Source organism: Zophobas morio, unplaced genomic scaffold (genome assembly GCF_036711695.1).
Source record: "Zophobas morio isolate AGI-343-1 ecotype UQ-CSIRO unplaced genomic scaffold, CSIRO_AGI_Zmor_V1 ptg000024l, whole genome shotgun sequence".
Lineage (NCBI taxonomy): Eukaryota > Metazoa > Arthropoda > Insecta > Coleoptera > Tenebrionidae > Zophobas > Zophobas morio.
In genome coordinates, this window is record NW_026972129.1 from 4,270,639 (window position 1) to 4,284,644 (window position 14,006).

Below are 14,006 nucleotides of genomic sequence, written 5' to 3' on the forward strand. Positions count from 1 at the left end.
TTTATATTTTCGTTTATTTAGTCTCGAATTCAACGGTTTTGCAATTCTGCATTCCTGTTTGCAGAAAGCAATTACTTGCACGTTTGTGTTTACTCTCGAGTTAAAAATACGAGCTGTGAATTTAAGACATTTTTTATTATATTATAAAATTTAATACAATATTAACATGTAAAGTCAGTGTTTAAAATTACAAAAATATCAAAAATTATCACAACTTGTAAACAAAACAAAAAAAAAAACAAAAGAGACAGCTGATCCACTAGTTTCATCTTCGCTTAGTTCTCTGATACTGGATCCAGTTGTACACGTCTCGACCACTGCGATCAGAGAAGAGCTGGTTCGTTTCAACAAATTCTGCACACAGCTTCGGTGGTGCCAAATGACCCCTGGATATGTATTGCGAAAAATGTCTCTGCATTAAAGACATTTGCTCTGAGGTGAATGGTTTCTTTCCTCTTCTCTTTACAGGAGTTATTTGCAATTTCTGCTTTATCTCCGCGATTGTCGTTTTTCTTGGTGATTTCTGCGATTTTGGTGACTTCGTGTTCAAAGTTCCCCTGTGACTCGATATTTTTTTCTTTGGTGTTTCAATCCTCCGGTCTTCAGTACTGGCTCTCGCTATAAAAAATATCAGCAATGATATACAATTTTCTAGACTTTTCAGCATACGTACCCCCTACTTTTTCAGAAAGCGCTTCTTGTGTAGTATGTGTAACTTTGTCACACTTTCGACGATCCGAAGGCACTTCAGTAATATTGTCTGTAGTATAACATTCTATCACACCTGATTGTGAGACTTGAGTGTCTGTTGATACCTCCTGCATGAGGTTCGTTTCCATTCTGTTGATTGTACTTTCTGTTGAACAGGTAGTTTCAAACGAATCCAAACTGAGATTGTCTCCTAATAATTCTTCAGAGGTAATATGATCGTCTAACGCCGGATCCTCTTCAGGTACTGGTAAATCTTGTGCAATAGTGAGTATTTCGTCGAGACTTTTACCTCTGTATGAAAAGAGTTCTTCTCCATCTACGATAGTCAAAAATTTTGCCCACCCTGTTAGTTGAAATAAAAGTTCGTCTTGTCGATATACTTGTTCATGGACTTTCTGACTATGACCCATCAATTTTGCAATCTGACCGATTTCATTGTCATTCATTGTTAACAATTGGGAAAGGGTTGCGACTTGTTTTCTTAAATAAGCGGAACGTAAAAGATGCGGTTCTTCAGCACCACATTTCTCTGAGTAATCTCTTAAAACAACTGAAGCATCGATAAACATCGCTCTCGTAGGTATACCAAAAAGGTAATTGTTTGAATAGGGAACACCAGCTTCTTTTCGATATTGGAGAAACATATCTAGATACCTACAACACAATCAAAAATCTTTTAAAAAGTAGAAAAATCAAAGTACTCATTTACCTGCATTGATTTTCGTCCAACAGCACATGTAATATATGTAGACGCTTTCCAATCAAAGTCATAACTTTGTATTTATTCGCTAACTCCCGTTGATACATTGGAAGGGATTGAAGTATTTCATCATCAAGTTCGATTTTTTTGTTATACAATTCCAACGACATACTTGCAACTTCACTGACTCTACGTCTATTGTACACAATAACTCTTGCCAACGCAGCCTTTCCTAATTTTAGCCATGTGTCGAAATCGAAACCGTCCTGTAACCGTTGATACGCCTGCTCCGCTTCAGAAACTATCAATGTGGAAAATAATTTAACGTCCTTTGCCTTTGGTAAATTATGTAATTTGGCTGCTTTTCTTTGCAAGCTGGTTCGACCAGCTGACCTGCCAACATAGATTCCATAGTTTTTATCATGGAGAGTTTTGAAATTGTCGAAACGGCCACGCTCTTCACATTGTGTGGGAAGATTATGAGTTAAATAATCAACGTTAAGTGCGTCTAAAAGAAATGTAATACTCGATCGTAAAGCTTTTGCCAGACTTGGCTTTCCAAACTCGCCTGTTTCCTTGTCAAGTGAACACAAATTGAAAACTCCCTCTAGTAAGGCATCATAACCTCCATAGAGTATCAGATCTTCAAAATCCAGAATGGAGGGGTTTATGTCTTTAACATCTAAAATCAATCGTGCCATTCTACGCAAATGTTGGCGATCGTTCTTTAATGCGCTGTATGAACCACGATGCATTAAGGAATATCTTTCAGCAACAAGTTTCAAACATTTATCTTCTAATATCTCGTGTAGAATTAGCCCAACTTGAACAGGCTCTAAGAAAGCGAGAAAAAGTTTCTGACTGAAAGAATTCGCTGTAAATTCCTTCTGGATAATCTTAAAGCGAGCTTCTTTAAGCACATTTCTTCTATTTGGTGGCCGTCCAGTACATTTGCGTTCATGTCGAGCAAAGTTTCTGGTCATTATTTCACCAAAACAATTTGGGCAAGTAATTAAATTGGAGGCTTGTCCTGTCACTACTCTCCTTATAGCAATTTTTTCCTCACAGGTGGCATTTTTGTTAAAATTATAATCACCCTTTCGCCTGATCTCTCGTAACGCAGCATTCCGTTCCACACTATTAGCTTTCATAGTCATAATATTTTTCACTTCTTCCTGATCTTTGTGTTTTCGAAGAATATGTGAAGACATTTCAACAAAAAACTGTTCACAGAAATAACAACAATGGCGTTTTCCTTTGGTTTTTGACGTTAATGGGTTTACTAGGGCAGAAGAACCACAATCCATAATTAACGGTGTTATGAACTTACGTTCCTCTTCAATCGGCAGTTCCTCCCCTATTAATTTTCCGACGGGGAGACAGTAACGAACTTTCACTTGGATTTCACGTTCGCCAAAATTTCTAGACAGCAGCACAAGTGTTCTGTTTTTGTCGGAAAGTTTATTACCTACAACAAAAATTAAACTTCGATTTGCATTTTTTTGTTACTATACATACATTTATGGTCTGTCGCGGGCAAACCAGAATACAAAAATCCGCTGATGGTATTGTCATCTCCACTGCAAGCATCACAAACGTAATGCCCTTCATGTAAAACGGTGTGTATCTTCACTGAAACGAAACATTTCTTTATATAAATGGTCAAATGAGCGGAAATCCTGCAGTTTGATTCTTCAACAGGCGAAACCAATGGCGTAAACATCAAGTCAAAGTCTTCATTGCGGTTCGAGGTAGTGGGCATTGAAGAACTACTTGAACTTTGTCCTTCTATAAATATTTGAAAAATTATTAGAACATTATAAACGACTAATATTAGGTATAACGTAAGTTGTAAAAATCTCTACAGATGAGAGTAACTTACTTTTCAAATGGCATTGCATACATTATTTATTGGGTTGTTCCAGAGAATTATACAGGGTTAGTATAAAGTCCCGAAACGTTTGAATAACTTTGTTATTTGAAAAGTTTTTTTTTCTGAAATTTGCTTTGGATGTATAATTAAACATGGCAACTTTAATGGAACACCCAGATGTTGTTTCACTAGAAATAAACAAGTTGATAATTTCTGAAATTAGTTTTTTATTCTGCATCAGAAAATGCCAAAAAAACCTGTATGTTGTAATCAATGCAATCAATGTTGTAGGTATATATCCAAAAAAAATTTCAGCAAAAAACTTTTCAAATAAAGTTATTCGCCCGTTCCGGGACTTTATACTAACCCTGTATATTAAAATATACTACATTTAGGTATCAGGCATAGCTAGAAAAAATTTTTCTAGTTATTTAAAAAAAAAAGTTTTGGTATGCCAAAAGTCTTATTTGCAACTTACATAACACCCGATTGGTGGTTTGGAGTTTAACATTTGAGTTAAGAAAAGATTTTTCAGATGGACGAATAAAAATATGTGATGGATGTGTGTAAGTTGTTTGTTTTCAAAAATGTGTAATATTGGTTTATGTTTATGCACGAAAGTATATTGGAAATAGCATATGTATAATGTATAGGTAATTAGTGTTACATGTGTTATGTAAGTTACGTTTATTATGTTAAGTTAGGTACTAATCATTTTTATAGCATCTTTGGAAATGTTAGCAAGAAAGCTAACGAAAAAAAATTGACATTTTAATAAAATTGATCAGAATCCGAGAAAATAGAAACCTGAGTTTAAGACAAGAGTAAAAAAATCTAAGTCGGCCATTAAAAAGACGTTTTGGATTTTTTTTACAAAAAGCCTGAATATTTCGTAATTATAATTACTTAATGAAATACCTACCTCCTTCAAACAATCTTTTCTTGCAAGTCTGTAACTGAGACTTCGTGTGCTCAGATGTTTCGCCATTTTCATCGCTTTCTTCTGACACTTCAGAAGTTGGCTCATATTCTTCGTCGGTAGCATTACTTTGGAAAGGTTCTTCGTCGCTGTCACTTATCTCGTATCGGCTGCAGGGTACGTATTCAAAAACGATCTCTTCTATTGGTCGCACCAAATCAACTTGCCAACATTCTGTGTCCTCTAAATGTTGTTTTGCCAATTTCAAAACATTCAGATCTATAGAAGAAGATTGACATGAAATAGATTGATTATAAAGAGTAGAAATGAGTTACCTGAACTACTCATTATAACATTGTCCAGCATCCTTTTTTTGAGTGTTTTATGCCATATTTGAAAGATTTTAGGAGTTCCCTCTGAATATGTCAGGTGATGGGTAAGACGTTTTTTTTTTCTGAAAAATAAGTGATGAACTCGTTAAGACCATAACACAAACACTGGTTCTAAAATTTCTTGGGCGAAACGAAAAAGAAAAAATGCGAAAACATGACAATTTTTTGCTTTGAGCCAGATACACCTTGCCACATATTGGTGTATCGAACTTTTGAAATATCGTGTTTTAATTTTTTTGTTTTGAAGCAAGAAAACAAAATTCCCGTTTTGTTTCTATTTTGAAACCGGAAAACGGGTTTTTCCTGCTTGTTAAGTATTTTTGTTTGAAGCGAATAATTACATAATTATAAGTACCAAATGAAGTTCCAAGATTCCACTACTGATCACAAGCTAAATTTCTAACAATTTTCTACGAAAGCAAAAAGCGAAACTACTTACCAATGCAATCTTTTGACTTCAGTCATTGAAGCGCACAAGGGATCAGGGCAGAAATATAAAACTGTGTCGTCCTCTTCTAAGACCACCACTCTGGCATGAGATAAGCATTGTTCACAAATAACATGCCCGCATGTGACTAAGTAGAAAGACTTACTGGGCAACAATGGCAATCTACAGGAGTGGCATACAATTTTTCCTAATAAAAAAAAGTGAAAAATAAAATGTCAAACACATTTTGTCATAACATACTCATGAGGGGCAACGGATAGTTTTCTTGAGGCTTACAGACTACACATGTTTTTCTTATACAAGTTTCTGTTCTTGTGAGCTCCCTTGTACACATATGATTCTGGATATCTGCTTTATAACTATTTGTTATAACATAGGCTAGCCGACGCAGTTCGATATTAATATTTTGTGAAAAAGGCATCTCCTCACTTTCAACCTGCTCTATTTCCTGCGGAGTTAAATTATGTACCATGATGCACTTTAAACTGCCCAAACATTGGATCTTGTTACATATAATAAATTCATGGCGGTATTTGCACTGAACCCTTCTACATCTCTTCATTAAGAACTCTCTGCAGGGAGTGGGTGTTAAAATTCTAAAAACGAGATCATATAGCACATAAAATTTCAGCGGATCGAACCGATGAGCTACTTGAAGCTGATCGATTAAATTGGAGTCAAAGACGAAAAATTAAAAAAAAAAGTACCAATAAAAGAAAGTGGACAACTTCCCTCCTCTATTTGGCCTCTGCATACAGGGCATTGAGGCATATCACGTGCAATCAATTCTCTTAAACAACCTTCGCAAGTACTATGCATACAAGGGTTCAAAATGCACCAAGAGGTCATGCTTATTTCGGAGAAACAGACTGGACAAATAAACTTATCATTTTCTTGTTCCTCTATTGTCCTATGAGTAAATTTGCATTTGCTTCCGTATTTACAGTTGCCGAATTGTTTAAATTCTTGACAAATGCCCGAAATTTGTAATGTTCTCAACGTCTCGTACCTCATGGTGTCGCTTTGATATAGCGTTTCTCTGTACTGGATTTCATCTTTTGAGGACACATGAAGGTATCGACAGTACTCTCTATGACATCTCTCCATTTGAAAGTCCCGACAGAACTTATAGGGATGCTTTAAATTGCACATCGGATCTTTACATTCCCCCTTCGAGAATTTCGTACAATAACTACGACAAAAATAAATACTGAAACTTTGACTTGAAGTGTTGCACTTTAATCAAAATATAATCTAGTGTTGAAAAATTGTGACTTCAAAGAGATTAATTAAAAACTGTTTTCAGGGAACAATTTGAATATACACCGTTTTTTTAGGAGTTGCGTATTTTTTACTTTTATACAGGATGGCAGGTTTGAATTGCCAAACGTTAACGCAAGCTGTATCACTTCAAATCAAGCAAGAAATCATCCTTAAGAAGTTGGGGTCGCAAATGTGCTGTTATCGACCTTGCCAATTTTGCCGTTAGTACTCTTTCTGACCCTGCGTTAATAGATCCTCAAAAGCGTATTTTAATTCGGATTGGAGCAAACTATGGCCCCAACTTCTTAATAATTGTTGGTTTGTTTTGACGTGATAATGCAGCTTGTGTTATCGTTTGACACTTTGTATAACATAAAATTGTAAGTGAATTATTTTAAAATGAAATCAAAACATGCATGTTGAACTTACTATTTCTAAATTTCACGTAAACAATACGTTACTGTACTTTTTATCTTCTGTTAATGGGAAGAATATATCCAATAATTACAAAATTAAAAAAATGCTGATATGTACTTATCATTTTTGTTATTTTTTTGTTCTATATCGCTGCTTTTCTAAATGTGCATGTCCAGAGTTTCCCTCACTTTCAGAGTATTCTAATTTTTTTATTATTACCTATTCGTAGTTTTTTCAAAATACTTTTTAATGAGATATTACAAATTTCGCAGGGCGAGTCATTCACCGCGCGTTCCTTGATGTTTCATCAATTATTAGAAATGATAATTTATTTTTGAAATTCCGATGCCACGTTGGCACGCTATTCCAATTTTCTTCAATTTTTTTGGGAATGAAAGTATTCACAAATAAAATCGCAGCAGGGTTATTTTTTAAATTTGTGTAACAAGATTTTGTGGAAAGACGCGCTTTGTTGTGGTATAAATAAAATTAAATCTTCATGTACATAATGTTTATCAAAAAAATAAGTATTACAATTTTCAAATAACGATATTCCAATTTTTTCAAATACAACATCATGTATTTTATTATCGCATCTCATTCTATTTTTTGTTTTCTTCCCCATTTGTTAAGTATTTTCTATATTTAAAGTTGAGAGTTCCTATGTTTTTTTTTTACTTTTTTAAGAGACATTGACATATTGAAAAAATGAGCACAAAATTAGAATAAGATATCGTAATAAAACACTGTGTGCTAATGGAAAAATATAAATATCCATATTTGTAAATTGTATTAAACTATCAGAACTTTTTTAAACAATGGGTATTTTAAAATTTGATTTAATTGGTACGACAACAAAGTGCCAAATATTGTAACACACAATTTGCGATTTTTTTGATAACTCTTTCATTGTCGAAAGAATTAAAAAAAAAAGGAATAACGTGGCAACCTCGCAATCGATTTTAAATGATAAATTATGCTTATAAAAACCAGGAAATGGCTAGTAAATGTAGAAATATATGGGCGTTTCATTAAAAAAAAAAAAACAAGCAGTGTCCCAACCCTAATAAACTGAAGATTCTGAGTTAAATAAAAATAATTTTAGCATACAGCCCTCAAAGTATCGTAAATTTTGGTGCTTGACTTTTTTTCTAACAATTTATGAGTTATCGATGACCGCGTGTTTTGTGACTCACCCTGTATAATGATATGAAATTTTTGCGATAAAATTCAGGTCTGTTAGAAGAAGAAAGAAAGCAAGCCAATACAACTAGATTTTAATAACTACCCAAGCTCTAATCTACTCCCACTACTAGCACTATTAACATATACTCTTTTCTACTGTGTTGTTAAATAACTGCGTAACACATTAGACAAATTTTTTGATTAATTGAAGCCAATGGACTTAAAATATATTCAAATTGATAGCAGGGCGTTCCGATTTTATTGTTCTGTTGTATAACTGACGCGAAGTAGTTTTTATCATTTGCGAAAGTTGCAGACTCGATATTGTCCCTAGACCAGGGTTGGCCTGACTTTTTGATTTAAATCGTAATTTAAACCAAGTATTTTTTTTTAATCATTGATTTAAATCATTCTTGATTTTTTAAATTTTCTTTTTGAATTACGAGCATATAATGCATGTTACAGTCTTTTAAATGCAATTTAATTCAATAAGGGTACTACCTGAGTGCCGCCGCAATTTACGTAGATTTTTCCGGGACACCACGAAGGCGAAAGATCCGTTACAATTTACAAGTACAATCCAATTCTCCTAACTTTGGCAGTGTCGTAAATTAATAGCAAAAAACAAGCATCTGGCATGTTTACGTTTACGTCTACAATGGATGCAGACCCTTTCAAGCTTTCAATAAAAGAAACTGACAATGGTTTTACGACACTTTCCCAAAATTAATAGAATTAGACTCTTGGAACGTAAAGTATTTATTTCGTCAGCTGCAGTTTACATTTGCCGATAGAGGCACGATTCAAACTAGGCAGAGCCGCATTTGTGAATGTATGAAAATACCTAGAAAATGAAAATTACAACAACTACTAAAATATAGCTTTTAAAAACTGAATAAAAATAATTAAAAGTTAAAATTTAGTTACATAACTTTTAATTTTTGTCTCACTACTTTTGAAGTTTAAATTACTGTGGGTAACCGAAAAACTAAAAAAATCAAAGAAAAATTAAAAACATTAAAAAAAACAAAAAAAATGTAATTTAAAAACTAATCATTGATTTTTGATTTTTTTTTTAATCCGATTTTTTCCAACCCTGACATAGACATATATGTATTTATAAAAATTTAGCAAACTAGCATTAGCATTTTTATTGTTTTACTCTTAGAAAGCCATTTTTGTGAAAAATTTTGTTTTTGTCGTAGAAGCTTATCGATTGAAATCAAACTGTATCACTACAAGAGCAGCATAAAAATGCAAGTACTAAAAACAATCTACAACATTTTTCAACTTTCGTATTCCTTATGGGCAGCATATGTTTTTAAACTTTAACAAAAGCAATAGTAAGTTAAAAATTTGAAAAAGAAAAAATACCAGGCTACGGCAAAAACGTTGAAACAAGATCAATTTAATAACACTAACAGAAAGATCGCTAAGAAATAAATATCTGAATTTTTATGATAACGGAACTTTAATGTTGTTTTAGATGTAATTTTTTTCAAGTCTGAGGTCATTGATAAATGAGCTTTTTTTCTTGATTACCAATATGGATCAACCACATAATTTAACAGTATTTCTAACTGAATTCAAAAAGATGGCACACTGAAATACATTTACTTTTAAATATGAAAGTATTCTCTATTCAGGCCCTTATTTTACGCCACCCGACTCTACGACTACTTTTGCGTTAAAATTAAGTTTTTGATTTTTTTTATAATTACTTTGTGTGGTTAATGGCGGTCGTCATTCAACAAATACATCGGACTAATGATACACAACTAAAATGTATAAAAATCTAAGTGAAAAAATGACCACCAAACCACTGTGGCCGGAACTCCCCTAGCGTTATCTGCACAACACGTTTTGTTCAACAATTTAAGCCAAAGTATAGAATCACCAGAAATTATTGTTATTGAAGTGCGTAATAAAAAAAATTATTCACCTACCTTTCTCTAGAACGACCTAGGCCAGAACTTCCTGCTTCCGAGTCACACATATTGTGATAAAATTCACTTTTTTTACGTAACAACGATGGCAGAATAAACAACGATGGCAGAATAAACAACGATGGCAGAATAAACAACGATGGCAGAATAAACAACGATGGCACAATAAACAACAATAGCGTGATAACAACAACAGCGGCTACATTCGACTCTTCGTTACAACTACAAATTGGAGACTGACGGGACGCGGTGGTAGGCTGGTAGGTTGGCGGCAAGTGCAGTAGACAGTATTGCACAATATTATTACACTTGCTACAGATTTCCAAGGTCAACGAGACAACGCTGGATGCATCAGATGCAGATGCATCGTTCCCTAATTTGATTTAAATGTTTGCAGTAAAATAACGATGAGTAACATTTTCATGCTGGCATATAACGCAGACAAATAAACTTTAAAATTATTCAATACGCTACGATACTGCTATCAATGGTTACCTATTTATCAGTAAAAAATTAGAAATTTGTCATTCTCGTTAATATTTTGAGCCTCAATAAAGTGGCAACAGCGCTGAAAATTTCAATTCAAGTCAATTTTTAATTAAAAAAGCGATATTCTGTTTAACATTAAAATAACAGAGACGTTAATCTCTTACTATCTTATTTGTAAATATGCAAATTAAGTTTCGCATTGCTGTTCGCAATATGAATGGAAAATTGCAACACCGTTTTGGTAATACCAAACGAGAATTCTAATAATATAACCTATAAATTTTTGACTTTATTTCTGCTTTCAGGACTAAGAGACTTCTCTTAGCGGTGTTACGGGGATAAGCACGTTATGATACGATTTCACCTTTGATGCCTAAATAATTATTACTTAACAAGATATTCCGCTTCCTTTTAGGGATGAATATTAAATTTTGATTTGGAACTTTTGAAAGTCAAGTTCTTACTGAAAATTCTATTTTTATGAATCATTACAAAAAAATTGTTACAAAACAACGAAAGCGGCTTCATAAATTTACGTATCTATTCTAGAAATTGGTATATTCAGAAAAATGCAGTTTGTTGAGTTAACTATTAAAATTTTGGTAATGACGGAACGCGTCCTATGAAAAAAAATGCTTCTTTAATTTCAAAACGTGTATTTAACTCGAGAGTAAATAAACGTAAAGATAAATATGCAACTTAAGTTTAGCATAGCTGTTCGCTTCATGAATGCAAAATTGCAACACCCTTTTGGCAATACAAACAGAAATGCTAATAACATAACTTCAAAATTTTTGGCCCAATTTACGTTTTCGATCCAAATAGCCGTCTCTTATCGTATGAGGATCGCGGAAATAAAGCACCTTAAGCAAATTTATAGACGTTTACGAATAAATGATTATTTAATCACACATTCCGTTTTTACATTCTGACTGTTAGACAGATTTTGAAAACTCTGAATATAGCTGCTAATATAAGTTAGTATAAATTTTGGACGCTGTGACTTACAAACGATGAACGCCGTACTTTATACATTCTGATTTATAACCAACGCGCGGAGTTGTGTTTCATACGCTCGATCCAGTGCTGTCGCGGCGATAGTTTGATTACAAATATATTTTTCTTTTGGACTACATCAACATAATATAACATTTTGGAGACCACAAATGTGTGGTCCTGTGTTTGAAAAATTAAAAATTGCATCGAGTATTTTTATTTGAAGTAATATAGTAATCAGTGTTGGGGACAGATACTTTTAAAAGTATCTAGATACAGATACAGATATATGGAAGATAAAAGTATCTAGATACAGATTGTTTTCGACTTTTTCGAAATGTATCTAGATACAAGATACAAGAAAACAGATACTTTTTGAAACTTTGGCGAATAAAATAACTGAAAACTTTTTATGTATTTTTTTATGTATTGTTTAATGAATTTTTTAAAATTAACAACATTTCAAAAGTATTATCACCTAAATTATTTCTTCGTGGTGTCAGAATTTGGTTTCCAGTACTAAACACCCGTTCCACAGGTGCAGAAGAAGGGATTGTGGTATTAAATTTAAAAAATAAACATTTTACAGTTGCATAGTTATGCAAGACTGAAAAATCTTTTCTTTTTTCCTGCAAATAGGCCATCGCTTCGCTATTCGCCAAATTTTGTACCGCTTCCTCGGATACGTAATTGCGAATAATATGATTCTTACATTCAATCTTTTGAATATGAAATTATGAACCATGCAGATGATATATATTAATTAATGACACTGATGACAGTAATTTATTGTAGACACTACTGTTTCCGTCGGATATTATTTTGCCATAAATTAGACCATACATACATAATTTCCTAAACCCTTCTAAAACAACGTCCACTTCCATAGCAGTAGAAGTGCCTTTATAATGTTTAGAACATGTGAAATTTATTTTTAAACTCTCATTGATTGATGTGTCGCAAATTGTCCAATATTTATTACGTAGGCTTAAAAAGAATATGTTTTTTTGTTTTTATTCCCACACTGTCCAAATTGTGTTTGAGTATATCTAATAATTATCTCCAGCATTAAAATTATTATTTCAAAAGAATACCGGAAATGATTATTCTGTGCTGAAGGTCTGTTGGCGGCAACCTGTCATAAATTATTATTCTTCAATATCGGCTTACGATGTTTTTATGACCATGTCCGGTATTCGTCTATCCCGGTGCCGCAGGTATATACATTTTATGAAGCATTGCTGGTTCCGTTTAAGGCAAAATAAGTACAATTTCTTAGAAAGGTATTTAAATCCCTTATAGGATCAAAGGCTGCCTGGCAGGCAGAAATCGCCAGAGTGCAACTTTAAATTTTCAGATTTTTGTTGAAACTCATTTTATTTTAATCTCGTTTCACGATTTCTGAGAATATATCACGAATCACGATAAATTATTCTACGGAAGGTTGTAAAAATATTAATTTTATTGCCCAAGATAATTAATTACATTTAAACATAATCGGCACATTCTAGGGCAAAACGAACCTGCCAAGCCCGCCTCGCGTTAGGTCCAACAATGAAAAAGTGAAGAAATGACACATGTGGCAACAGGAAAAGGTGCTACATTTGTCCGAAAAATAAAGATATAAAACAGTAACAAATATGCAATTTATGCGAGAGAAATGTATGTATTGAACATTCGATTAGTCGATTACAAACTAATTTGTGCTAATTGAAAACATTAATCATTATGTAACACGCAATTATTATTTTCTAAAAATAATAACATACCTTAAACACATATTTTCACTATTAAAATTACTCTTATTTTTAATAACACAAATACAAACAGCGGGCCTACCGGACCCGGGTTGCTCAGGTACACAGCAGGGGCGGCTGGTCAGGGGCGGGCAGGGTCGGCCACGCCGTACCAGTCATTTTAAAATACTTAGTAAGCGTTGAAATTAGAAAATAAAAAAAGAAATAAAGTTTGAATGTACGTTAGGATAGATCATATATATTAAAAATATATTTTATTATGTTGTAGGTACAAAATAAAGCATTTGTTGCTAATTTTAAATGCTGATAAACACGCTTTGCCGGCGAGATTTCGGCAAGCCGTACCCAGGAATGCATTATGCTCGATGTTTCGACTTCGTAGCAGCTTACGGTTTCATCGTTCTCTTTGTCTAGTACACTGTAGTAGACAAAGACCTGGCGGAACGTATGTTGTGCCAGGTCCGGCGAAATCCTCCTTCGCCGTACCCAGCAACGCGAATTTAGTTTTTAAAACGCTTAATATTTAAGATAGCTAACCAAATTACAAAACAATAACGGCTTCGATGTTCTTCAGTGCATACTATTTTTTTTTAAATAATAATTGTCGATTTAATACATTTTTCTGTCTATGAATAATAAACGAAAAAAATTACATTAAATTATCTAAAATTTTATTTTTCGTACATAACTTAGCTACACCATAAATGCGCTTTTTCTGTATTTTTAGCATCTAAGCGTTTTCAGATATTTCAGAAACGAATTTAAAGTTTTAAATCATTTTAATTTTTCAATTATTCAATTAATTTATTTGACAATTTGTCATATACATTAAAAATAAATAAATGTAAATGAAGATAGTTAACAGTTGGTACTTTTATTATTACTTTTTTTATATTTTTTAACTGCATGT

The 14,006-nt window shown here is 33.1% G+C and overlaps 2 protein-coding genes across 5 annotated transcripts in view; one reads left to right on the plus strand and one right to left on the minus strand.

Moving 5' to 3' along the window:
- LOC135134794 (zinc transporter ZIP11) overlaps positions 1–14,006 on the plus strand; it is a 195,063-nt gene that overhangs the window by 11,682 nt on the left and 169,375 nt on the right. The window lies entirely within an intron of this gene.
- LOC135134788 (uncharacterized) lies at positions 117–10,341 on the minus strand. 4 transcript variants are annotated; one of them, XM_064063617.1, is made up of 11 exons: positions 9,855–10,341; positions 5,751–6,235; positions 5,284–5,639; positions 5,035–5,230; positions 4,539–4,657; positions 4,207–4,482; positions 2,930–3,199; positions 1,980–2,879; positions 1,421–1,919; positions 674–1,365; positions 117–618 (listed from the first exon to the last, which is right to left on the minus strand). In XM_064063617.1, the coding sequence occupies exons 5-11, from the start codon at positions 4,567–4,569 to the stop codon at positions 266–268; spliced, it is 3,021 nt and encodes a 1,006-aa protein (XP_063919687.1). In that variant the 5' UTR covers positions 4,570–4,657; positions 5,035–5,230; positions 5,284–5,639; positions 5,751–6,235; positions 9,855–10,341; the 3' UTR covers positions 117–265. The 4 variants fall into 4 exon arrangements, with proteins under 4 accessions (XP_063919687.1, XP_063919684.1, XP_063919686.1 ...); XM_064063614.1 differs by having other exon boundaries at positions 1,421–2,879; positions 9,855–10,170; XM_064063616.1 differs by lacking the exon at positions 5,751–6,235 and having other exon boundaries at positions 1,421–2,879; positions 9,855–10,170.

Coding starts and splice junctions, on each gene's coding strand:
- LOC135134788 (XM_064063616.1), bottom strand. CDS start 4,569: ATGCTGGACAATGTTATAATGAGTAGTTCAG. Junction 4,483..4,538: donor TGTTATAATGAGTAGTTCAG/GTAACTCATTTC, acceptor CTTCTTCTATAG/ATCTGAATGTTTTGAAATTG. Junction 2,880..2,929: donor GCCCGCGACAGACCATAAAT/GTATGTATAGTA, acceptor TTTTTGTTGTAG/GTAATAAACTTTCCGACAAA.